General features: G+C 45.9%; 1 protein-coding gene across 1 annotated transcript in view; it reads right to left on the reverse strand.

The window, feature by feature from the left end:
• LOC105286863 (COUP transcription factor 2) overlaps positions 1–26,827 on the reverse strand; it is a 118,169-nt gene that overhangs the window by 82,641 nt on the left and 8,701 nt on the right. The window contains exon 2 of the mRNA XM_011352119.3: positions 14,467–14,625. Coding sequence (XP_011350421.3) covers positions 14,467–14,625 — 159 coding nt within the window. The remainder of the gene's footprint in view (positions 1–14,466; positions 14,626–26,827) is intronic.

Genomic DNA, 26,827 nt, shown 5'->3' on the forward strand with positions numbered 1-26,827 from the left:
GAAAAATGCATCATGACTGCCTGTTTCAGAGAAAATAGTGTCGAGAGTCACACTCTCGAGTTACTCTTACTTACAAATAATGATCAGCGAGAAATATTACTGCAGAGTACAATAAAGAGAGTTATTCTCTCACTTATTCTCATCTTGTTGTCCCCTTTATTTTCACGAGTTATTTTCAAATGGACACTAAGCCTCGCGTAACGTTATTTTAGCGTTCGCCGTGTCGGCGACAGCCAGATTGGGAATAATCTGCAATAATCTCTCCGGTCTCCCGTGCGTTCTCGCGTTTCGCAGGCAGGCGAGGACGAAAAGACGGCGAACGGGGGGATTTCACGAGCGGGGTGATCCTCCCTAGAGCTCGCCTCGAATCCGGCCGGGACTTTCGCAGCGGCTCTCTCGAGAGTTAATCGCGCCGCGATTAACGGTCGTGATTGCGACTCGCTCGGGCGGCCGCGACGGACCCAGGATCCGAGGGGCGTACTCGATCGTTTACGGGCCCTCGGCATGCTTTTCTTCCACGGCCCCGCTCGCTGTGCACAGATCCGAGATACGCTCGCTAGGTCCGTTCGTTAGAAAAAAGAAAAAAGAGGGAAGAAGCAGCCGCGACGTCCCTCACGATGCGGTTTTCACTTAAAACGCGAGCAAATGCGCACGATCGGTTATCGTGGTAATTGTGAAGTGATCGACTCCTCGTCGTCACGTAGAGCTCTTCTCGATCGTCTCGATCTCGACACAATGCATGACTTGAAGTAATAAACGTTACTTCGAGATTACATGGTTTCATCCAATTGATCGTCAGAAACATGTAATGGAAACATGCTGTTTCGCCGGAAAAATTCGCCTGGAAAGAGTAAAAGTCGCTCGAGCATCATCATGAACGCGTTGTTCTGAGACTCACTTAGCTCACACGTAGGCGGGTAAGAGCCGGGACGCGCTCGTGCGCTTTCTCGAGCGCGAAGAGAGCAGCGAGCGCACCGGTGCGCTCCGTCGCGCGCTCGCAATTCGCGGGCGTTTAGAGGCGAACGTCCGTCTCGCCGCCTCGCAAAAGTATCTCTCGTTAGACGCGGGGCGCGAGAGAGCATTTTTCGCGGGCGGGGCGAAGGTATCGGAACAGGCCGGACGAGAAAGAGAAAACAAGAAAGAAAGAGAGAGAAAGAGGGCGAGAGAAGGAGGGAGAGGCGGAAAGGACAGGCCAAGATACACCTGCGGATCGGGACGGCCGACCGGCCGGAGAGAGAGAACCAGTCGACGCGGAATAACTGGTATTAATACGTCACGTAATTACCGTGCGAGGGGAATATACCTGTGTGTATACCTGGCGTTGCCCCGGCCCCGGCGGGGCGGCCAGAGCCCCGCTTCAAGAGCGGACCGAGGAGGCCGAGGAGAGAAATAAAGAGAGAAAGAGAGAAAAAGAGAGGGAAGCTGGCATAACCGCGCGCGAATACGCTCTTGCGCGCAACAGCTCACGCACGCACGCACGCACGCACGCATGCGGGAGGGCTCGCTTTTAGACTCGCGGAAGATGCATGCCGGGGTAAGAAGAGAGCATGCATCCGTGCGCGGAGAGGCAGTTTCCAGGCGGAGAGCGGAGGTTGCTCCGGGCCATGCTTCTGTTCCGAGCCATTATGATAATTTCGCCGGAAAGAAGGTTACCGACTCTTCGGCCGTCGGCGACTCGCTCCCCGCTTGCGTTGCCGCCGCGATTCACGGCCGCCCCGTGTTCCAGCGCGGAGCGATCGCGAGATCCGAAGCGCGAGCGGACGGCCGCACGGACGGACGAGCGGACGGCAGCTCGCCATTACCGCCCGCTAATTCGACGCTTGCTCTATCCCGCGGCTCCGACCGCAGAAAACTCCCCTGCTTACTTGCCCGGGGATTTAGGCGTGTGTAGTAATAGGGACACTTTGTGGCGAATGCCGTCGTTACCCTATGGGTTTTCTCAGGGATGCCAGGGTTTTCGGAAAAAATTCAGGCCCCGCTTCACCGCCACGGGAGTGACCTGCGTGCGTTCTTATTGATGCTTCGGTCACACACATGCACACACGTACCATATTTTCTTACTTATTTCATTCTTGTGGTCTCGATTCGGACCTTGAAGAATATTTTACTATGTTTAATTTACGTGGTAGGATAGATATGTAATAAAACATTCAATTCATTTATCGTTGAAAATAATTTATATGTATGCAGCGCAAATGCAAAAATATTTCCATTCATATCTCTCGTAAGATGTAAATTCAGATAAACTTTCCGTGCGCGTGAGTTCTCGTCGGAAAAGCGAGCTGACGCAACGAGCGCGAATCCGTCTTGTCGTCTCTGGAACCGCGATATTTTACCGAGCCGGCTCGAGCCGAGAGCTGGGCCAAGAAGCGCGGAATTTACTGCTTCGACGGCGAAATTTATTATTGATCGGGCTTAACGACGAGAACGCGCTCGAGCTATCGCGCGCGCAATCGGCGGAGAGTCTGAGCGATCCACGAAGCACGGCTGACGCGTATGAAATTTATTACGCTACATTTATCGCAATCAAGAGCCGCGCATCGCGTCGCGGCTCTCGAACTCCTCTATGTTCTTCGTGGTGCACTTTAGCACTGTCGGCGTCGCCCGGTCGCCGTTCGCGAAATCGAGATCGCATCTGCCGCAGACTCCTCCGCAGTCATCTCGTCGTCGTCGTAGCGAGGCGTGTACGCGAAGCTGACGAGAAGGACGAAGGGGAGGACGAAGACCGGTAACGTCCAGAGATGAACGGAGAGGAGACTTCGCGGGAGAAGACGCGCGCGAGAGGGGTCGAGGAAGGAAGAGGGACGGAGATTGAGAAAGGGAGAGGTCGGCGGAGGTTACAAGGTTACACGCGTCCAGAACAGGGCCCCGCTCGCGCGAGCGAGCGAGCGAGTGCGCGCGCGGTGAGGCCCGCCTGAGGTTCCCACGGTGCCTGCTCGCGGCGAGGCCCCGGCTCTCTCGCATGCTACTCCACGCTATGCTCTTACGCTATACGAGCAACATTAAGGTTGAGGAAGGCACGGAGAAACGAGCGACCCGGGCGAACTCGGCGAAGAACGACGAAGAGAGAGGGAAAGACGGAAAGTGAGACGAAGCGAGGGACGGAGAAAGCACGGGGGAAAAAGAGAGAGAGAGAAGAGGCGGAGAACGTACCTCGATGAGAGAGGGAGCAAGAGGAGGATCGGGAGGAGACGGCGAAGGTGGGACCACGCAACAATCGTGTACGCGGCGCGTTATTAATATCTGCTTTCGTTCACCTCCGCCCGCCGCGGTGATTCGTAAGTGCGGGTCTGCGCAAGCCGAACTCGCTCGCTCATGTATGCGTGGCTGGTTCTACTACGAGTGGGCACCACTCGCGGCAGTAGTCGCGAGCGATTCCTGAAGCTTCGCCTAGAGTTGGCCCAGTGCCGGTACGAGCAACGTCGATTATGCACGCGGCCAGCTCGCGCTCATCTCTTCCCTCCCGTGATAGTCTCTCAAAAAGCGGCTTCAGTTCGACGAGACAATTTCGCTTATTTATTTCACCCTGGCATTCTTATTCTCCGTACGTCCGTCCGAGACGCCAGTCTCCCATCATCCCAACCGAGAATCCACCGGCAAGACGTACCTTCGTCTCGCGGTTCGTATCTCGCGATCGAGGTGGAGCGCGCTGGCGCGAAACGGATAGGCGTAAACGCTGCTGCTTACCGTACAACAGCCGCTCAACGGCGCCGTCCGTTTAAGTTTCCGTTAATCCGCCGCACGCCCGGGCCGCGGATACCCCAGCATCGCCGGAGATTACGGTCGCTCGTCAGGCGTTAATATCGGGTGCCGCGCGCGCCTTCCTCTGGGACTCACCGTGATCCGGGCTCGGCAACTCGTCGTTTACCCTGACCGAATCGCCGCGCGAAATGCGAGCATCGCGAGCGCGTCGCACGCACGTCCGCACGCATGTACGTACGCACGTGGGAGAGTCGCTGGGATTTCTTCTTTTCGTGTCCCTCCAAGCTCCCGGGCTGCGGGCGTGATTGCTCCTTTGACCTACCGTCACCGTCGAGGAACGCGACCGCCTTTGGGGGAACGCGCGTTTTCGGAGCGCAATTCACCTGTTACCAGCGGAATACGAAGCGGCACTTCCGAGCGCGGAATCGCACGCCTCTCCTTCGCGTGATACGCGATCCTAAAAAATCGCCGGCATCCTTACCGGCGCCCGGGTCGCTGGCTTTCCCACGCCGGGATACGCCGATGATGTCGACCGACGACGGCTCGCGAGTAAACCGCTCGTGCACGCGCACGAACGGAACGGTCTGTTTCGCTTGCTCGCGAGAACGGCCGCCGCGCGTTTTACGCACCCACGTAACTTTCTCGCTTCATCGCCCTCTAATTCATTCATAATTTTCGACGGGCGAACGACGGGAATGTGATTTAGCGCCGTTTGCCCACCGCGCTCGCCAGATAAATATAGCGTCGATTAAGCTCTTTACGGGGAATTTATTATCACGTTGCTGTATCGAGAATCACGATTCGATAACATGCATACAGTGAAAGTACACGTTTTCCTATTGATATGAGGGTTATTAAAGAATACAGGTATCGAGTCTGAATTTATGTCCTCGTCGATACCGGATATATTTGCCTTTGTCGAGCAGACCGGCGTGTGGCGAATCGTCTCGTGAATGTGTAATCAAGTTACTGTACTCGGGACTCCGACGGCAGTGATAAATAGCGATTTAATGAAAGCCGAAGGTGCGGGAGGAAAAATCTCGCATCGCGGTGCCGAGAATCCGGCCAGGGGCTCGCGCGGTTTCACGAGGAATTCCCTAGTAACGGGACGGAGGGAAGTGGAGGGCGAACACGGACACAAAACGAGTCTACGTGCTCTAGCCTCGGCGCCGCAGCCTCCACTTATTGGCACGTATTCGAGAGAACGGCGTAATTGCCGCATCGCGAGCGCGCCGGTAGGACGGAGAAAGGAAAATGTCCGCGCGAGAGAAAGACGGGAAGGACTTAGCTGATGCAAATAGCGGCAGCCGTTAGCAGCGTCGGGACTCACCTGCCTCGCATCGCGAACCAGCCCTCGCACGCTGGACGTGGGCAGACACGTATCCAGCCTGTATAGTCTTAAGAACCGGTATAATTTCGATGGGCTCAAAAAGCGACGGTGATCCAGCACGCTTTTTCGAGAACTTGAGAAAATCGATCCAAATCTCATGTAAACTCACAATCAGTGTTTACATCAATTCAGAAAAATTTGGATTAGGGATTATGATTGCATGAAATTTTTTAAAACTTGGTCAATTTTCTACCGTGATACAACTTAAAAGAGAAAATTAAATTTTTAATTCTGATCATTGCTTGCAGCAAGACAAAATCCGGAATGCAAAATTGATAGAAATTCACGCATGAGGTATTTGTCGTTGCGTCTTAAGAGAGAAATTCAAAGCGACCTCGATCCTTACTATCGCCGAAGCAAGCTATGTATTATCGATAGACAAGATTAATTACTTTCGCGGCGTTAAGATTTTCTATAATTTCACGCATTCCTCACTTAAACTACAAAAATTAACCGGTATTTTATAAACGTTCTGCGCGACGGAGATATAACGTTTCCCATAGCCGCTTGGCGTTTCTGTCGATCGAAATTAATTATCTTTCTTTTCATTAAATCGAAAGAAACTGCATTTATCTCCAGAATCCAAACAGAAAAAGATAAATCGCAAAGATATGCAAGAATCACAGTGATTCGATCATCATCAAACACATGTATGATCGCACATCATATATTCCAAGCTATGAAAAAGTGAATCGTCCATGTTAAGAATAAAATGCTCGTCGGAGTCATTTGGATATCTTTCGACTTTTATATTATCATATGTGTTTCTTGCAATCTAGAAAAAAAATCTCGTACTTTAATCTCTTAGGACTGAAAAGATAAAATTGAAAAATCAAAAGGACATAAAACATATTCGATATTCTGGTGAGATACTTTACGATCTTATTGATTGGCTTGCCGGACATTCTAGCGTTAAGTAGTTATAGATAAAGACAGTAGAAAAACGACCGGTACATACGTGTACGTGTATACAAGTGAACGTGTATGGTGCTGAGCATAAAGCCGATTTAACGTAGCAAGCCTTTTGCAGCTGAACTTTCACATTCTGATTGGAACAGCGAGCTCGTGGTGCTCCGAGAGTTCCTGAGGTCACCGTTCGAATTGACCGGCTGCTGTTCCGAGTCAAGAGTCGTCTATTTCCAACCGGACAGTGATTTAAAACTTTATACTTTAAAGATGAGCATATTTAAATGTTAATTTTGGATCGATGATTAATTATAAATTAATGCACTTTCTTTTATAAAATTTCTCGTTAAAGACTTGCTCCCACATAAATTTTGCTAAAATGAATAGTTAAATAGTTTAATTATTCATATACTTATCGTCGTAACATAGTCGTTTGTTATTAGCATCCAGAATGTGCGTCGTTAGTAATTAGTAAAGCTGTCTTACATATGTACAATGTCCTATCAATTTTAGCAATAAATAATAACGCAGTGTATCAATGAATATCAAGAGTCCATTAACTCTTAAAGCTGCGAAGGTCACTTAAACGTTTTAAATCCGTTATTTATGCTTATAAAATCAAATGAATAAGCTGCGTGCTGATTTGAATAATTTCGCATCAAATGATCGAACTACTTGGAACTTATTCACGCGCAATATTGTTTGCTAATTTATTAGGTCGCCCATGTTTTTTATATTCCAACATAAGCAGGCTCGCGCTAAATTCAAGTATTGAGTTGTAACATATATCCGTCCTGTCTCCTTAGTGTTTTTAATAACGAACACATGTTGCAACGCATATTATTGAAAACTCCAAAAAAGCAGAACGGATACATGTTACAGCTCAATACCTTTAATTCAGAATTCATACACCAGCGTGACGCGTTGATTCTAACGATCTCATTCGACGATGACAACGCGAATCGAGCGCGCGAACTCAATGCCGTCTTCCCGAGGATGTGCCTCGTCGAATATTCAGCGGCGATAATTCAGCGCGTGCATGAAACCGACGGGAAAAAAGAAATAGACGTGTTGACGATCGCGTGGAAAAGCCGCGGCGAGACCGGATTGGCCGGGCATGAACAAAAGGCGCGAGTTTACGCGCATAAGGTGGACCTTGCACCGCTGAATATGCATATCGGACTCGGGCCGCCGATCGTAATCCCCCACAGGCGGTGTCAGGCTCTCTTGACCCGACAGTTTTGTCATGGTAATGCGCCTATTTTGTATTTTAATGCACGGAAAGAGATTATACGGGTAAATATGGGGAAGTGTGGTCGTTTCGTATGGCGGCTAGCGCGCCAGGAAACCCTCGCGATCGATGAGAATTTTTGGAGTAGGCGACCGGTATCCTCGAACGGCTTGCACGTTAACGATCTCCGGTTGTTCGTTACTTAAATAACGCTTTGTAAACTCCACCTCGGTAGCATAACGGTAGACTTGAGCAAGGAATTCCTTACGGCGAACTGTTCGCGTACCGTAATGTTCAGAGCCGATGGTAGTCTGGATTAATCATGTGCTTTATTGCACGTCGATCGTACATTAAGCCTTGCGAGAAAGAAAATGAGTAAATTATTTGTATATTTAGAGCAAAAGGCGTTATTCTCTCAATAAATTTATGCAACTGTTACAAAAATTTCCCATTCCTTTAATTTATATATACTATTGTAAATATGTACATATAATACAGTTTATTACAACGTAATACATGCGATACAGTTTATTCACGCAAATTACTGGAAATTACTAATAATTAATACCAATCCATCGAAGCCAATATTCATTATTCGATTTAAATTAGAATTTCAATAGATTAGAGAAAGTAAATTAATATCTCGTTCTCTTATGAAAAAATCCTTCTCTTTATCGCTCACGAGGCAATAGGTGATATGAAAACAAGTCAAAGGAAAAATCACTCATCTTGAAATCTAGTTTCAAGAGTCGGACACACACACATGTACCTATACCTATATAGTTCTCTCTCGGACAGAGAGAAAAAAACAAATGTATCGTGCATGACGACCTGGAAAATTGCGACGGTCAAGTGGGGCAGAGCGACGTTGAGACGCCGCGCGTGGCGCGACGCTATTATTTATAATTAGCGTTGGAATCCCGTCAAAGTCGTCCACGTTTCCACGAGCCTTTCCGTAGCCGCGGGAGATGCGTGACCGATCGATTTGCTGCCATCGACGTGCAATCGAAGCGATGCAAGGATCTGCCGCAGTGCGTATTGACGTTTATCTCGCCGTAACGGTATCTCGAGTCGGCTCTCCTCTCCCGGATTTTTCTGCGGAATGCCCCAGGCTTCCTAAGCGTTCATTTATTCACGGTTTCTTGAGTGACAAGACATTTTTTTCATCGATACCAAGGCGTAAACAGTTTTTGAATTATAAGCGAGAGGAAATAAAATTTCAGTTTCAGTAAAACTTATTTAAATTGAATTAAAAAGAATTTATGAGTTTCAAGTGACGTGCTCATAAAATTAATGTTCGTTTATCTTTATCTCTATGTGCTTACTTGAACAAGTTATAAGCCTTCTTCCTCATATAATAGCTTTTACGATAAATTGTTTAGTTTTGCTCACAGGCTTCATCACACGAACTTTATATCGAAGATGAATCAGCGGGCATTTTACAAATTTAGTGGCCAATCTTCCGCGAGTCTACGAAATAATGAGCTGCATTCGCGCAGATAGGCTGATTTTCTCTCATCGATTACTTCCTCGTGCGGCTCATCGGAACGGCGCGCGCGTATTCTTATCCTCCGTTGCGAGGATGAGAGCAACGAGACGAGAGCCGGATGGGGAGAGGAGGAGGCTGCGAGAGGGTCTGGCTGCCGGCCGGATTACTAATCATTTCCCGGGTCCGAGAAACCCCGCTAATTGATTAAAGTCACGATCCTGACCCTGCCGTAATATCGGCAATCTCTCGCCGGCGCACGCTGGCGCGGACAGGGCGCGAGAGAGCGAGATAAATAGAGACGAGGAGACGAGACGAGAGAGAAAGAAAGAGCTCGAGAGAGGACATTCTCTCTTGAGTGGGTGTCCCGCACAGTCTTTTCTCCCTCGGCCCTCCCGCCCTTATGTGTGCGCGCCTCTTTAGTTTTCTTTCTCGTTACTCTCCCTCATCCCCCTTCGCCATTTCGGTTCACCCCGTGGCCACACGCCTCGCCTGCAGCCGTCCTCATCGTCGTCCTCATCGTCGTCGTCGTCGTCGTCGTCGACTCTCCATTGTTGCGCGCCGTGTTCCACCCCAGCGAGGGAAACAATGTCTAATTTCAGTTAATGCGGCCATAATGGCCGTCGTTGCATCGGCCCGTGCGCGGAACTTCGATGCCGGGAGAGAGAGATAAGTGAAATCCGCGCGAACGTGCTCTCGTGTGCTCGTTCATACGTATAAGCGACCACGCGGATGCATACAGCCACGACCGGCGTGCTGGATTATCGGCTGCCCTCTTCGAGGATTTCATAACTGCCGGGGAATCGCTCGCGCGCGATTGCGAATGTATACGATTACCCGCGACCAGAGTGGTTGAGAGGGAGGGAGGCAGGGTGGACGATCGGCCAGCCGATCGATCGACTGATCGACCGTAAGATCGTAAGACTGATCGCGCGTGGTAGATAAAGATTGATAAGTCTCGGCTCTCCGTTCTCAGCGCGAATACGCCGAGCGGAATTCTGGAGGTCTTTGCTAAATGATGCTTTTGAGTCATAAAATTACTCCACGCAATTCAATATTTTCTAGCTATTAATTTTAGAAATTCGTCATTGGATTAGGATAATTTCTGTAACACGCGTGAGATTTTTTATTAAGAGCGATAAACTGGTAGGATCGCGTGATTATTAAAATAATCGGTCGGAAAGAAAGCGAAATGAGCGGACAGAAACGAGCGTGCATGGAGATCGGAGCAAGTGATCGGCGCGAAACGCGTGCAAATAAAGGACGTGAGAACGAGAAGAGAGAAAAAGGAAAGAGAGAGAAAATCGGCAGAGCCGGCGAGAGGAGAAAGAGCGTGAAAGCAGGACGAGAGACGGAGAGAGGGAAAGAGCGAGGCGGTTCGATACGTTTCTGTGTTGTGCAACGCCCGCGTAATTATAACGGGCGTGCGGGACGGTCGTTTGATAATGACTTTCTGAATGCAGGTCTCCGACGATGAAATTAGGGTTATTTGCCTCTCGAGTTCTCTCTGCGTCTCCTCTCGAGCTCCCACCGCCTTCGCCTCCTCGTCGTCGTCGCCGTCGTCGTGCGTCCTGTCTCCTTTTGTTAACGAACGTTCGATGATACATATCTACGTACGTGCGCGTCGTCCGTGTAAGAGTTCACGAAATTCGAGCTACGTTCGTGCTCGTTATGAAAAAAATGACGCAATAACACGCCGACCAGGCGGAATCGTTTATGGGAAAGAGAAGGGTAATCTGGTCATTGTGGGACCCTTTCTTGAACGAGAGAGACCAAATTGTATAAGATCCTAATAATGATATTTCGAACGATAAAGAGTATACTTGAGAATTTTTTTTATTTTATATTTTTATCTTTATTAAATTGAAAAAAGTATTAATAATATTAATAAAGCTAATAAATGTTTTCTCTTTGTGGATTTATAAGTTTCTTCTATTTCAGTAATTACAAAATCGGATATATAACCACTAAATCTTCGTAATCACAAGAGAAACCGAAATTATAGTTATTCGCACGTTAATCGCTACGATTCTTTCGACATTATCGACTTGTGAAATGGAAGCGCATCCGTACATAAATGGGTTAATTACCCTAGCACGCGCATAAATTACACAGAAGAGAAGCAGCCAGTCATTTTCACGCAGAGCTAGGATATTGAGCGTTGTTGTTTTTTTCTCCTTCTTTTCCTTTTTAAGTAAAGATATTGAAGCAGGCGCGAAGTAACGGCTGCGGGTTGTAAAATAAACAGTACAGATTTATTGCGAGAGAGTATGGGAGAAACACGCGCGCGCGCGCGATGGCGAGCGAATGCGTTTCTAAGTTCCTCGTTTTAACGAGCGTATTAAGTACGTAACGGGGCCTTCCAGTCGCAAGTCGCTATCGGAGTATCGCGATGGGCACACTCGATAGTTACGCGACCAACTGAAGAGTGCTCAGCGCGATAACGCTAATTTCCAATTCCGCAGTCGCGAACTGGAAAATAATTGACTAATAAGACGCGCTTCTTTTTCCCCGTAGCGAAGACGAGTTCGAGAAGTGGCCAGTGTCGCCATTAAAACGCATATAAATGTAACGACGACTAGCAATACGCTGATCTGAACTTATCAAGAACCACTGAGATTAATATCTTCTTGGAGAATTCTCGGAAAGAAGTTTTAAAAAAATGAGTTAAAATCGATATGGAGCAAACGTAGATAGTGGCGCGATACGGGATTCAAAAAAGTAACAAAAACTTCTGCTTTCGGTATCTTTACGGGTTTCTCTTATCACCTTCTTGTCTGCGATAAATCCACTCGTATTTTCTTATTCAACCTTTTCGTTCCAGTTCCCATTGCCGCCTTGAAAAATCACCGTTTTTCGGGCAACAGATAAGTTTCCGAACATCACTCGCGCATTTGGAAAAACGTGCATTTCGCTTTTTCCCTCGTGACAATAACTCATGTATCGTCGCGCGCTCGCACACATGGACACCACCGCCGCTACCATCACCACCACCACCACCATCATCATCATCATTCTCGAATAGACAAGAAAGACGGGGGAAAAGCCGGGGTCCCGGAGTAAACGCGCTATCCCGTCCCGAGCGCTCGCAATTAAGGGTTAATTAAATTGAGCGGCTTCCTAGATTTCTGTAATCATCGCGGACAGTATCTACGGGGTAATCTTCAGCGCATCCTGTCTGCCTCAAGGGGCCCCACGGAAGGAAGGGGCCCCTGAGGTAAGGTCATGCACCCCGCTGACCTCGGACCATCGTCCCTCCCCTTCTCTCTCTCTCTCTCCCTCTAGTTCTCTCTTCCCCTCCCGTCTTACCTCTTGTTGCTCCTCCACCGTTTCTCTCCCCCTCATTGCTTCTCTCCTCTCGCTTTCAGCCCCCCGCCCTCCCCCTTTCTTACTCCTTTCCTTCGACCTCTCGCCTCCTCTGCTTCCTCCCGTTGCTGCCGTTGCTGTTGCTGCTGCTGCTGCTGCTGCTGCCGCTGCTCCTGCTGGCAACTCCCCTCACCTTCGTCACACCCCCTTCTCTTCCATTCTGCGACCGCTCGCTCTTGCACTCCTCTTCTCTCTTTCTCTTTTCTTCCATCTCCTCTTCTACTTCTTCTTCTTCTGTTTCCTCTCCGCCCTCTCCGCCCGCTAGTTTTCCTCTCTTTCTCTCTCTCTTTCTTTCTCTTTCCCTCATCCCCGCGCACCTTTCGTACGAGCGTGTACAGAGCAGAGACTCAGGTGAGTGTATACAGAATTACGTGCCCCGCGCTCTCGAGCTCAACTCGAATTATTATCAAAAGACCGGGGCACATCATCGCAGATAATAGGCGGATGTCGCTGTGACAGGGCAGAAAACGCGACGTCCCTCCCCCCGCGTTCCTGCGTGTCTACGTTCCTGTGGGAAAAACTGCGTCGCGGACGGCCGAGCCGCGCCACGCGGCTCTCGTGCGAATAATCGTGCTCGAGCTACTCTCTCGCGAAGTGCAACGCCACTCACGATATTCGAGAATGCGTCTGGGAAGTAATGCGCTTTCTGTGAATCGCGGACGAACGGGAGCGTCCCAGACGTAAAATAAGGAACAAATTGTTCCGATCTTGAGAGCATAATAGTTTTAATATAAAACTTAAAGATTGGAAGAAATCTTAAAATGTATATCTCGAATTTAAATGAATGGAAATGAGTTTTTCCACAATTATTGACAACATTAACGTGAAATTATTAGACAGATGTGTGTAAAAGTAACGTTAAATAATTTTTTAGTGTAGTGTGCGTCTCTGAAATCTGAAGTCACAATCGTGATAAAAACATGTATTGAGAATAAAACTTTAATTGTCTTGTGTATAACAATATAATAATAAAATTAAATTTAAAGTAAACAATCATTCTTCAAATACTCTTTTTCGTATCCCTGCAATAATCCTTGCTTCCATCGCTGATATCTCTCGATCTACTACCCTAAACCTCAGAAGAAAAAAAGGGTGCAAAAACATGACTCTTATACCGCGCGATGCCATAGTTCAAAAGCCTGCAGATTCAACTTAATTCGCACGCATAGTCGGCATTTCCTCTCATTTTCCTCTCGCCGCCACTTTCGTTTCGCGCAGGAAACGTAACGTCAATTTCCGTTTCGTGTTTCTCATCGATCAGATCGACGCGTGCAGTCGATACGCGTAAAAACGCGTGATTTACCAGGTTTACGGTCAGCGGCACGAGCACGCTTCGGGGCAGGTGGAGGGCCGCGCGATGGATGGCCACGTCTCGGACGGAAGTGGGTACGTATACACCTGGGCAGACCGGGGGAGCCGATGACCAGCTCGAGCGCACCTCCTCGCCTCCTCTCGTCGTGCGCGCGGCAGAACAAGGCTAGATGTTATCGCGCGTGTGGCGCGAGTAGCCAAGTTCAAGAGCAGAGGAACGTAGAATCGCGGGCGGGGATAACGCGTGGGAACCTTTCCGGCCTTTCCGCGAGTGGCAATTAAAGATTGCCCGCGCGGCCGGCTGCGCCGAAAGCGAGTTCGGCACGCTTCGGAGCTTCAACTTCGGGCGGAACTTCCAGCGAGTTATGCGATTCAACTGCTCGAATGCCGTGAAATAGAGATATCCGTGTTTTAAATGAGTTTGGACAAGTTTAAGCGGAAACGGTGATCGATCTTTGCGTCTACTCACTTCTAACGTTGTTATGTGTTATTTCAATTAAGTACAGACGTTGTTTGAATGCGCATTGTTAAATTTGAGTAGCTCGAGGGATCTGATCTATTCCAGATTCTAGGTTGAAGTTAGAATCGTTTAAAATCCACTTAATTAAACGAAAATTTTCGTTTTACAGAGCATGTACTTAAAAAAAGTAATGCTTGCAATTATCACAGAAATCAGCGGAGTAATTGTGGATATATAAATAGTCGTATATTAATATAGATAATATATAGTCATGAATAGTATTTTAAATTCTGCAGCTCGATCGGACAACATGTGAAACCAGAGATCGCGGGAGTTCGATTTACGGTCCGTGTGACGGAGAGTTTAATGGGTGATCACAGCGAGTCGCATGATGCGAGCGTTATCATTCGATCGACGGCATTTCTCAGGATATCATGATCAAAGTGGTTTTCTAATCGACAGTGTAAAAAGCATTGTTTTTTTAATTAGCTATAAGATAGAATGAGATTTAATCTAGACTCAAAACATAGGCAGATAATCGCCATCAAGATTTGCCACACTGAAATCACCCATTGAGATCTATCGCTAATAAATTCGTAAAAAGGGTTCAGTACAATGCATACCTTCCCGGCGCATGCCCATCTTCAGGCACTTTCTCAAGCGGCAAAATTGGCACTGGTTTCTATGGTGTTGATCGATGGGACAGTTTCTGTTCCCTCGACACGAGTACGTCAGGTTCCGCCTAACACTCCTCTTGAAGAAACTTTTGCATCCTGAAAAAGAAAAGAGCGCTTGTATTAATTTCACATACGTAATTAACACATGTCAGAGAATTTGGTATATTTCAATTATTCCAATGTGCATTGATATCGACCTTACTTATTGTTGCAAATTTTTATTTCATATTGCGAAATAAATAGTTTAAGAAATGAAGATTATACGTTTACGTATAAATATGTCTATAATATTCTTTAAATCAAAAAAAGTTTTCTACGTCATAAATAAAGTGGATAAGATCCCATTTCTCGAATCCTGTCGCGAATTATAGGTCGTGTAGAGCGAGCTTTACATGATGGAACCAGTTCTGTTATTCTGGTTACAGCACAACTTGCGACATGCAGTACCTACTTGTGCAATTTTATCTCTACAATCTTGATAATCTAAACAAACGATCTAGTTGCTAAATAAAACATCTCTTTACCGTTTCCTAATTATGGCGCGGTGCTCAATCTTGTCGAGATTCTGTAAAAACAATTCCGTTGGAAAAATCCATCTTCCGCGGTGAATATCGCGGTCGATTTCAATTTCTCTCAATACTTTGACATAAATTTCTCTGTTCATATCACGTACACGATGTTGTATCTCAAGCCTGATCTTCTAACGTGGTAACATCGACCACTTCAACACCGACAACGAGCGATTACAATTCTACATCGACATTCGCATTAATTCACACGCTACAATGTTCTCGCGTGTAACCGCAAACGATAATCGCGCAATCGGCAATCAATAAAGTAGCAGTGATTAGCTACTACGCGCTGAAATCGATCTATGCGAATGCGGACGGTATGCAGATTCTTATTAATGAAATGCATACGAGCAAACGTGAATGCGACTGGACTGATGCTTACGGAACAGCAAGTTTCTCTTGCTATTGGATGCATCTTGAACACACACAACATGCACACGTGGGATGACAAGATTGCATAGCACGACCAGAGATGCGCGGGAGTCTCGTGAACGAAAACAAGGCAGCGAGGGGGTTGGCGGGGGAGGGACTCGGACCAATGATACGTGATTACGCAAATTCTGTAACGTGCACGTCGCAACGAGACCGATGCACCTAAGGTCAACGCGGGAAGCACGGGATCTAAGTTACGGCGGATGCACGATCTGGCACAATAGCGGTTGCTGTATCTACACACGCGCGTCTTCGGACGGATATAGCGCGACCGGCTTCTTATGGGAATGAGGAGCGGCGGCGTCGAGTCGAAAGTACCGAATGATTCGATCACGAAAATCTTATTAGTAGCTGTCCCAGTTGAGAAAAAGATAGATAAATAGAGATAGAGAGAGAGATTCAATACTCTCTCCTCCTCGTCGTCAGCGTCGTGAGCGAAGCTGTGAGCTTTCGCCGCGATTATTCTCGCGATGTCATCTCGAACAAGCTCATGTGATTGATGATCTCAGTAATTCACTCTTTTCATAGTTAATTGATGTTATTTTAAAACAGACCACCTTACAGATTACAAAACATTTCTCGTATTTTATTTCACTATCTCGGACGTTTATCTTCGACTTTTCAATCAAACCATATGCAGGTCTGATCGAAAACTGCATAGCGGAGATGGTAAATTGTATCGACGAGTCGGCCGCCCTTTGATAGTCGCGTGAGTGATCATGCTCGCGGCTTCTTAATGAGTGGTTAGCTTAATTGCAAGTGGTAATGGAGCGTCGGAGGAGAAAGGGGAGCGGGATCCGATAAAGGGTCACTAGCAGGGAGTGACGACGCGGTGCGACACGATTCAATTTAATAAACAGCGAGGCGAGCAATAACTCGCGTCGTAAAAGCACGTGGGACACGCACGTGAGCCGGGCAGCGCCGGCCGGCGCGCGCACGGTACCGGGGTTAAAAGGTGATCCGGCTGCGCGTTGGTTTTAATTAAAACGGACTCCACCGGATAGAGGAACGCGCGCGCACCTGCGTGCAAATGACGGCGAAATAAAATCGACAACATTTCTCTATGAAATGTTGCAATTAAAAATGAATCTCCACGTGCAGCCACGAGTGACAGTTTCTGCAAAAGTCACTTGAGGATCTGACGATGTGTGAAAAACTTTACGTTAAAGAAGAAATATCATAGATATTGGTTTGTAATATTATATTATAAGAATCAGGTGAACGTTAATCGAGCACTTGTTGCGGATCACATCCTTGAAGTATCCTGCTAATGGCATAAAGTGTTATAACGGTCACTCGGGTACGATGTTAATTAATCAACTGCAGACAAACTTCAGGTTCACCGAAACGTCGGCCGAGGAAAGATTCTGATACCTGCCCGATAATCCCTGTCATGTAGTTTAACTAATTACATTGCCCTCGAATACCGATGCGACGCGGCAATTACAGCGGCGCACTACTCCCTGACTCCCCGTTCCTTTACCGCAAATTTACTCGAAATTATTTCACCGGACGGCGATAAAATCCGCGCGGGAAGAAATTACGATGCGGCGATGTTAAAGAATCGCGTACTTCGTAAGGATTACGTGTATACCTCGCAAAGGGATCGGGCTTATGTAGCGAGATCGGTTATCGCGATCGATGGCACGACGCGTACACATAGATAAGTAGTTACCGTAGCTAAGTCGGCAATTTATATCGTAACAGGACGCCCGCTGCGCACGAACTTTCGAATCGAGATAAAGAGGTGGCTTCGCTCGCGCGCGAAGCCGCGATCTGTAAGTCATTCGCGAGAGCTCAGCTATACCTGACGCTCTCGTTCTCTCGCGCGCTAGCATTCTTGCGGAGACATCCTTCTCGCCTTTTCGAGATAGAGAACGTGATACCGGTGACATGAGCGATCGCGTAAGAAAAGCGCGAGCCTTGTCGCTGATCGTGATCCGGGAACGAACCTTATGGATGCCTTACGCGGCGCGATATATCGAGATAAGTTCATCAACCGTTATCGTTTATGGTAAGTTGGAATAAAAGAGAGAGCGTTTTTACAAATGAGACTCGAGTTCGAGGGATTAAAAACTTAATCACCATTAATGTTATCTAGGTAAATAATTCACATCATCTTTCATTTTTTCTCGTAAACAAGAAAATAAACTTGAAGAAAGATCAAAGGCGATACAAACGCGTACCGAACCCACGAGTCCGTCTGGTTCTTAAGCCTGAGCTTTTAAGCACTCGACGTCGCCGTCGTCATCGTTGTCGCTGCCGTTACTCGTGTCGTTGCCGACGTCGATGTCGCCGGTGCTGGCAAAAACGGCGACCGAGGAGGGACACGGGAGAAGAAAAAAAAGAGAAGGAGAGCCGGGTCGCCATAACTACAAATTGCATCGTTACACGCAAATTACGCGATTACTCTGTGCGAGCCAACCACCGGACGACCACGCATATGCACACGTGAGCTCTGTAGTAGCGCAAGAGAGAGAGAGCAGGAAAGAAAAAGCGAACGAGAGGAAGAGAAAGAGACCGCGCGGCCTGACCGAATGCAACGAAGACGAGAAGAGAGAAAGAGTGAGAACTCGCGCGCGCAACTACCGTTTATACTTTCAGATGCAGCTCGCGCGCCGCGAGCTCAAATTGCTCGCGCCATTGAATTTTCATTGCTCGAGCTGGTCCCGCGCGACCAGCGTGGCACGTTTTCCTAATGCCAACTCTTGGTGGGACAACCGCCGACAGGTTGTGCTTGCTAAAAAAATCAGTCTTCTCAACTTGTTCAATCAGATTAATTTAAGGCTTTTACATTTTACAGCAATACATTGTAAATAGCAATGAGCAAGCAGCTCTCGTGCAATTTTATGTTGATATGTAGACAATCTCCATTTTTCATTTAATACAAAAAGGAAACGGCTTGAACTGTCTTGAGACTTGATCGACTTATTGCCACGCCTAATGAGAAGTTGATTTAATTTTAATAGGTCGTGTTCCACGCGGAGAGCGATAATTACGTTGCAGAAATGACGCGACGTCGTGCTCATTGACCCGAGAAACCACAACGATTGACCGATTTGTACCTCGCCTGTCGCGTATTAATATTATTCGCAACGTGTATGGAAAGGTCTGGAGAAAATTAAGAAATATTAAAGAAAACCGAGAAAAATATCGAAACGTATACATTAAATTACAGAAACCTTGACTGAAAAAGAAATATACTGGTATGTGGAAATAACATAACAATTGTATTTATATATTTATCAATGTTAAGTAAGTTGCCATTATAATAACTATATTTATAATGAATGGTAATAGCAAAATAATTAAATAATTTTCTTCCATTTTCTGAAACGTCAGAAACTAGTCAGACCGATAAATATTATTTATCAGAGAGTTGATCTGCAATTAAGGGTGTAACAGTCCAGGAAAAGAAAGAGGTAAATTATGTGCCAGACAGTTCGACGTCGTAGTCTCAACAAGAAGGAAGCGACTCGTACGAGAGAATCGCGAGAAAATAACTATGCACGTGCAGAGTAGAGTAAAAAGGATCCAGGAATGCGCGAGAGTCGGAAAAGGGAATCTGAGAGCGGAATGTAGTGAAATACGTAGGGAGAGAGTGATGAGGAAATATTAACTCTTCGAGTTCCTTCTTAATCTCTTCTTAAACAAGTAATTAAATTTATTTCAGCTTACTTGTTGCCTCGTCTTTGCTGCTTTATGTCAACGATACGTAATAACTATTTAAAATCGGAATACGCGCGTCAGCAGCTTCCACTCACAAATCAACGACAATTAAGTATAATATTACAAGAGACTGTTTTTACACCCAATTTCATAGAGGTTTATTGTAATACAGCTGTAATTTCCAAAGAAGATCTTCATCTTCCTAATCACGGTCCGCGCGAAGTGAGCATTATGGTTGCGGGAACAAATCACAGCTGTCCCGCATACGTTTTTCTTACAACGAGCGTTTCCGTTTGTCATTATTCGTGCACGGTCGCTTAGTTCTATCGTGAAAACGTCGCGCGAGTCAGCGTTTCGGAAAATCATCATTAACGGCCTCTCCTTAAGCGATTTAATTAAAGTTCCATCGTTCGCGCGTGGTGAGTCACACGAAAATTTGCGATTTTTTCCGGAAAATTGTAAGGCACGTTAACGTGGAGTCATCGGCGATGAAACACAAGTCGAACGGATGGTGATATGCAAGTATGCCGAGGAGAATTGACTGATCATGACTCATAATCGCGCTGTCGCGAAGTCGTGACTATGCAAAGTACTTTGGCACTTGTAGACTTTGGACTTTGTAAATGCAATGCATTTTGATTTACTAATAGAAAGAACATGGAAATAAATAAAACAAAAAGAAAATACAAAAATAAGAGAAATAAAATTAGAAACCCATTGCTTCGTATTCAGGTATTACATATAATTGCTCATTGCATAACCATTGCTCTGCTTCAGCTTATAACAATTCCGATCACATTATGTAACCTCATGTATTAATAAATACATGAGCTTAAAAAATGCGAAAACAATTCCTTATTATTTCGCTGTCAGGTAACACGAAATAATAATAATATATCATTTTTTCGTTTGCTTTGTAATTGTTCCTCGGCAAGATGCATCTAATCAAAGCTCAGGGACCTTTTTTCAAGTGACACGCGCTGTATAATTTGACTACAAAAAGTAAGATGCTCCGTTTCGGTCTTCATTTAACCGGAAATAATAATCGGACGCGTCATTAGAGTTCTCATTATCGATCGACGATTGAGAGGACCGTGTGTTCTGTTTCGTCTCGGTTATCTTTTACGCGGAATGAAACACTACTCGCACTGATATCGTGGACGAAAGCGCAGTGGGATCGATCGCTTGCGATCTTCGCTGCAAATGTCCGCAACGAGACATGACTCACGAGCGACTTTGTGGCGAATAATGACAGTAATTATAATAATAAGACCGACGAGATATGCAAGCGGCGATATTAAGGGCAAGGGATAACGATTGCGCGCGGACCGCACTCCTTTACATTATAACTGCTACATCACGAGCTTCCCTTCATTACGATCTCGTTTCACATGCTACGTTCTTAATTATTTGTCCTTGGGAAGTGGAAGGCGATAGAGCGAATTAGCGAACGTTTCCGGTTTCCTTTTTCTTCGCGATAAATCTCTCGAGAGACAACATTATTACACATGAGAAAGGGTTGTGGATTTTAGGGATTCCTAAAATTTAATAAGCTAGCAAGTCATTAAGAATGATGAATGTATTTTTGCGTCACGCGAGTAATCACGTATTTCCGAGCTTATTCTAATTATACACCGTATCACTTACTTATTGTATGATGATATAGATTAAAACAATTGAATATATCTAGCGGATGTTAATTTACACAGTTGCTGTAAAACCATTTTTTCCCTAGTAATAAATAATGCACCTAAATAGCGCATCTTTCATGAAATCAATGATATTAAACACATGCAATTAAAGTCAAGTCTTGATGCCTAACAGACAAGTACTAAAAAAATTAATGTTTCCATTTATTAAGAAACATGAAAGACGGAATAATTCGACAAAATTTTCAAATCGTTCATCCGTTACACGCACATTTAGTTCATCACTCTCATCGCCTCGGATTCCTCAGATCTTTTACGACAGCCCGGTTCTTCTGAGCGAGAGCGAACGACCGAGCGAAGGAAGGAAGTTACCGCGTAGGAAGAGAGTCGGCGCGCGATTCGGTCAGTAACGTTTCGACTCGGTCGCGTAAAATTAACGACATTGTTATAATTAATTAGCCCGACCGGACCGGCTGCGGAGCGGCGGCTAGATAGCGCGGTGTGCGAGCGTGCGGGCTTCGTTAGCGGGATAATTGGTCACAGAGGATGCGTCCAGGTAAGTCGCGCCTTGGTAATTCTATGCCCGGCGCGCGTATACACGTACACGTACCGCGGTGCCGTGTCCGACGTCTCGGCGATGTAAGACCTTGCCGCCGGTGCATGCTCTTAGGAACAACCAGAGCCTACCCGACGCCATATCGCATCGTTCCCGACCGGGAGGAAATACAACTTACGGCTCGGCCGTTCTTTCCTATTTTCTGTAAATCCATCCGCAAAAAATAATTCGCATAATAAACATTCCAGTACAGCGTGTGTATTAATGATGTAATTTATTAAGGAAAATGCAGGATATATACAAATGCTACCTTGCATAATTATTTAAAAGTTGCGTAAGAAGATGTAATATATGTGTGATATATTATCATAATTAATTATCTCTTCGTAAAAACTTGGTATTACTTTTGTAACTTGGTATCGTAATGGGATATTAGTTTGATATTTTGTAGCTTTCTCTGAATCTATTTTGACTTGTTGAAGAAGATCAGTGAGAGAACTCTCCTATCTCTCTCTTTCCCTCTCAACTTTAATTGCAGTACAAGAAATAAATTCTTCGCCATTACCGGAGGCAACGACGCAAATATGAAGATCGGATGTTTTCCATTTGTCGAGATGCCACAAATTTCTATTCCGCGCATCTTTCTGAACGACCGCCGCTTTTACTAATGCCCTCGATCCTCGCCAAATGATGGAAAAAATACACGGCGAGATACTCTTCCCGCGAGAGATGAAACGTTGTTCATCGATATCGAGCAGCGCGTATAGTTACCGATTAGAAAGTCTGACTATCGTGATACTGTCGGTGGTGTAAGGTAGTGTTTAGCGGTCGTCTTAGCGAGATCAAACGGCACGTCGCGCCGTGAATCGCCGTGGTTCAAGCTCGCCTCGTGTTCCAGAACGTTACCTCGATCGTGAAGCGAGTATCATCGGCATCGTTTCACCACACGTAACGCCCCATGGTCGAGGTGATTGCATCGTGCAGTGTGTCCTTATTTCTACTTGTTGTAAAGTATCTATGTAGATACGACACATTTACCTATCAAAATGGATATTCTTCTATTTAGTTATTTATCGCCAATTTGATCTTGATACGAATGAAAGTTAAAAGAAAATCACGATGTAAAGTTCCTTTAAGATGAATAAAAAGATTTGCTCTTATAATTTACAATATTTCATAAAAAGGGCTATGTCTTATTTATGTTTTTAATGTTGTACATTTTTCATAATATTTTGATATGATTTATTGTGATTGTTTATTGCAACTGATATGCCGGAGATTCATTGTAAAAACATTTGCAGTTTATTATTGTGAAGCATTCAGACTCGTCTAAGAAACGTGTTGCACGCATTCCGAAATGAGATTAATAAGGATTAACAAAGAGTCGGAATAATAGAGTATGATCTCGTTAGAACGATTAGCCCGCGGATCTTGCCAGATGTCTCCGGGCTTCTTCGTTCCGCGCGTCATTCCAGACACAAGTCCGTAAGTCCGTAAGTAAGCGTAAGACTCGTTTAAGGGGAGAAAGGGATCTCGAAGAAGAGATGAAACCCCTTCGCAATTGTACCTCAGATCGCAGAATCAAATTTCCACCCCGAAGAGAACACTGGCAAGTTTGCCGTATTTACAAATTAAAACAGATTACAAATTCAAGAATAGAAGCAGTGAAGATAACAAAGATTAAAGCTAAAGTTACGTATACCATACAAGAAATCAGAACTTAAAAATATAGAAGTTAACTCCCTTGCTATGAGCTAGAAAACCACCATAAAGGAAAGCAGCTTTCACTCGTGTCAAAATTTTAGCGATCGCAAACATGCTTTCATCGAACAAAGCGTAAAATCCATGTACGCGCAGTAAATATCGAAAGACTAAAATGACTTGAATTTCCCCGATGCACTTCGGACCGAACTCGTTTATCTGACTATCCGCGACATCGCGGAACCACGTCAAGCTAGAGTATTCTCGGCAAACTTCCATGAGACGATTACTCTTAATCGTTCCTGGAAACTTAAGCGTCCTCGCTTTAAATAAGCGTTCCTCGTTCGTTATGCTCACCATTGTTCGCGTAATTATGCCGAAACAGTCAGGCTCTGTAATCCACCGGTGCACGTGGGTGAGCGAGGATGGGTCACTCGGACGAATAAAGCGAGAAAAAGTAATACGAAACGTGTAATACTCTTTCTTACGATTGCTGTGCTCTCGAAGGTGTAACGTGACTCGTGCAGAATGGGCATCAATCCACGACACAAATAGTATCCCCGTCTTAAACACCACCGTCTTACCCACGCCACGCGTAATTACTATGATCGAAAGTACATGAACATTCTTAAGTAATGTTCGCCTTGGCCACGTATGTCCACATGGAATTCGCTCGCCGCGTAACGACGGATTATTTAAAGCGCGAATGAAACCATTGCTGCAAATCTATTGTATAATACTTTATTATATCCTATATTTTGTAATTCTATTAATATAATTATCATTACATAATATACTGTATTATATTTTTGTATTAATAATAAATTCTAGTTATATCTTCTTTCAATTCCGTATTCTGGACACGCAAATAATTTTGATTTAAAGTGAAAGGTGAATTCTGAAAAAATAATAAAAGATTTTAGCAAATTCTAATTTTTGTAAATTAATTTATTAAGTTGCAAATTGTATGATATTAAAACCAAATGTTATATCTCTATCTTTTAATTAAGTCATTCACTTCGATGCTGTGATGTAAATCCAATGTTTAATGTAGTCGATATAAATGTATCGTGCGTATTATGTGTGTGTATTCGCATTGAAGATCACACAGACCTATAATCCTGCACAAATAAGATAGCATTATATTCAGTTACGCGACTATTTGACTCAATTAATAGTCGAGGGAGCACAATTGTTAAGGAACAATATATCAGATATTGATTGTTCGCACGCGCGTTAACCGCGGTTCCCACCGCAGCCACGTGATCTTATTCACGATGACATTCCCCCGATACGGCTCCTTGAGAGCAAGTAATAAATATAATCGGCTGTATCCTCTGGGAACGACATCAAAGACGACTCTCTCGTGAAACGACGTTCTCGAAGAGTGCAAGGACGAACGTTCAAGGCCAAGAGAACAGCACCGCGACTGAAAAACACTCAATCGTGTCCACCGAAAACGCGTTGCAAAAATATACGAACATGCCGTTGTTCTCGAAAATAAGAGAGTGGTTTATAGCATGATAATAGCAAGGTGCAGCGAGAACGCCGTGCGAAACAATGCCTCACGTTACTGCCATGTTGAAGGAGACCGCCCGGATGGAACCCGGACTTGAATATATTCGCTCATTCGAAAGGCTTTACAAGATGCCTATTGATCGATTTATCGATGCTATTTTTGAGTAGAGTAAATGTTGATTCTATAATAGAAATATTTTAATATTTTACACTTTTTTATGGAAGATGAAAGAAAAATTGAAAGTCTTTAATACAAATAGATACAAATAAATATTCTAAAACTGAACGAGCGTGCAAGTATGATCAATAATGATGCTTAGAGTTCTCAAAACTGAGGTAACCGATCTAATGCCAATCCGATCATCTCCAAGGCCGCCTCGAGCTGTCAGCTCTCAAAAGAAATATTCGAATGAATCGTTTGGCCGGCCATGGTCCAGCCGCAAGTAGCCGTCATCGCCCTTAATCCGACGGTCGTCCTAATTTCAAGGTCGGTAATCGATAGGAGGGTTAAGCCTATGTTTCCGGGGACGCAGGGTCGAATCCCGAACGACTATTGCGCAATAACCAAAGACGGGGAATCTTGTACCAGTCATGCTACTTGGAATGGGAGGTTCCCGGGCTCCTGTAATCGGCAGATTAATGTTCATCTCTCTCTGTCTCCCTCTTTCCCATCTGTCTGGGACGCCCAATCTCGAGCGATAACCGACGACCTGTTCGAAGGGGCATCGCGTATCGTTCGGACTGTTCAGGATCGCCGACGTTCGACGGGTCCTTGGTCCTTGGCACAGTTCGGCGTTTCGGAACGAACGTTCTTCCCCGTGAACGGAACTATCCTTCCGAAATCGGACGCACGCGTTTGAACGAGGCGAACTGGTCCCGGAGCGTTAACGCCTCCGGCGTTCGGGCGTTGTTTCGGCCGGCAAGATAATACCCGGCAGGGCATTTAACACGACTGGAAGGTGCCAGCGAAGGGGGTTGGCATTTATCCACGGCCAGTCGACCGACGACCAGTTTTTCCGATTACGAGGACAAGTCCGGAGTCTTTCCCAGGACCTCGCTAGCGCGCTCGTCCACGTAACCCCGAGAGGAAGCATCCTAGAAACACGTTTATGATCGGCCGAGGAGAAGGCTGACGGCTAGGGCGGAAAGCGAGAAAGAAGGAGGAAGAGAGAGCGAGCGAGAAAATGACGGTCGTCGATCGTACCAGAAACGGACAGGGACGCAGACCTCCGACACTCGAAAGGGCTTCGCGAAGGGGCATCCGGTTTTGGAATCGGGCCGTTGCGTCCCGGACCGGCCGTACGGTCCTCGCGGGATCATTAATCAAAATATTTACGCGCAGGGACGTGCGAGAGTTCAGAAAGTGGTCCCGACACTTCGTCTTATCCGTCGATTATCTGATGTCACGTCCTGTATGCATTTTCGGTATTCAAAGGGGGTTCCATACGGGTGTCCGTTAGTCCCGAGAAGCGCGAGAAGGGAGACGAAGGCAAGGAGGCAGAAGAAAGAAGCTTGCTTGTCGGACGACGGTCTCGACACGCCGATCGCGCGTCACGATCTTTAAGTAATTTGTATCTCGCGGGACCGTAAACGCACGTGCATTTTTCGTGAGGCTCTTCGCGATCCACCGTCGTGGTGGGCCCCGACGCGTCATTTCTGATTCCTCAACGAGTGCAGCGTGACGCTCGCACCGGCGAGACTCCACTTTGGGCGCGCGGTCTTCCTCGGGGCCTCGTAAAAGTCGTAATTTATCGCCGACACGGCGTAATGACCCGGGCACCGCTTTAATTATAGCTCATTCCAGTAATCGACGAAAGTGATCCTGCGTCCGACCGCTGCGAGCATTTCGCGAGACCAGATATCCCCCTGTCGTAGATTGATATCTTGCCGTTTGCAATTTCCCGCGATTTTTCGGAATAACAAACTTAGCAATCGAAATAAGTTATACCTGTACAACGACACGAATTTAAATAAATTTGTTTTAACATGCAGGTACAGCTTCATCCTGATCATATTAGATTGTTGCATTTTTCTGTCGTATTAGGTGGTTGCATAATTTCTGTCAATACGACAGAAATCCATAAAACAACACTCGTGCAACGCATCAATAATTCTGATTCCATAACCAATTTAAGGTGATTATTTATAACAGTCAATAATGTCATGTCTATCTAGCGGCGAAATTCATTCATCCAACCGAT

Source organism: Ooceraea biroi, chromosome 1 (assembly GCF_003672135.1).
Source record: "Ooceraea biroi isolate clonal line C1 chromosome 1, Obir_v5.4, whole genome shotgun sequence".
Taxonomy (NCBI): domain Eukaryota; kingdom Metazoa; phylum Arthropoda; class Insecta; order Hymenoptera; family Formicidae; genus Ooceraea; species Ooceraea biroi.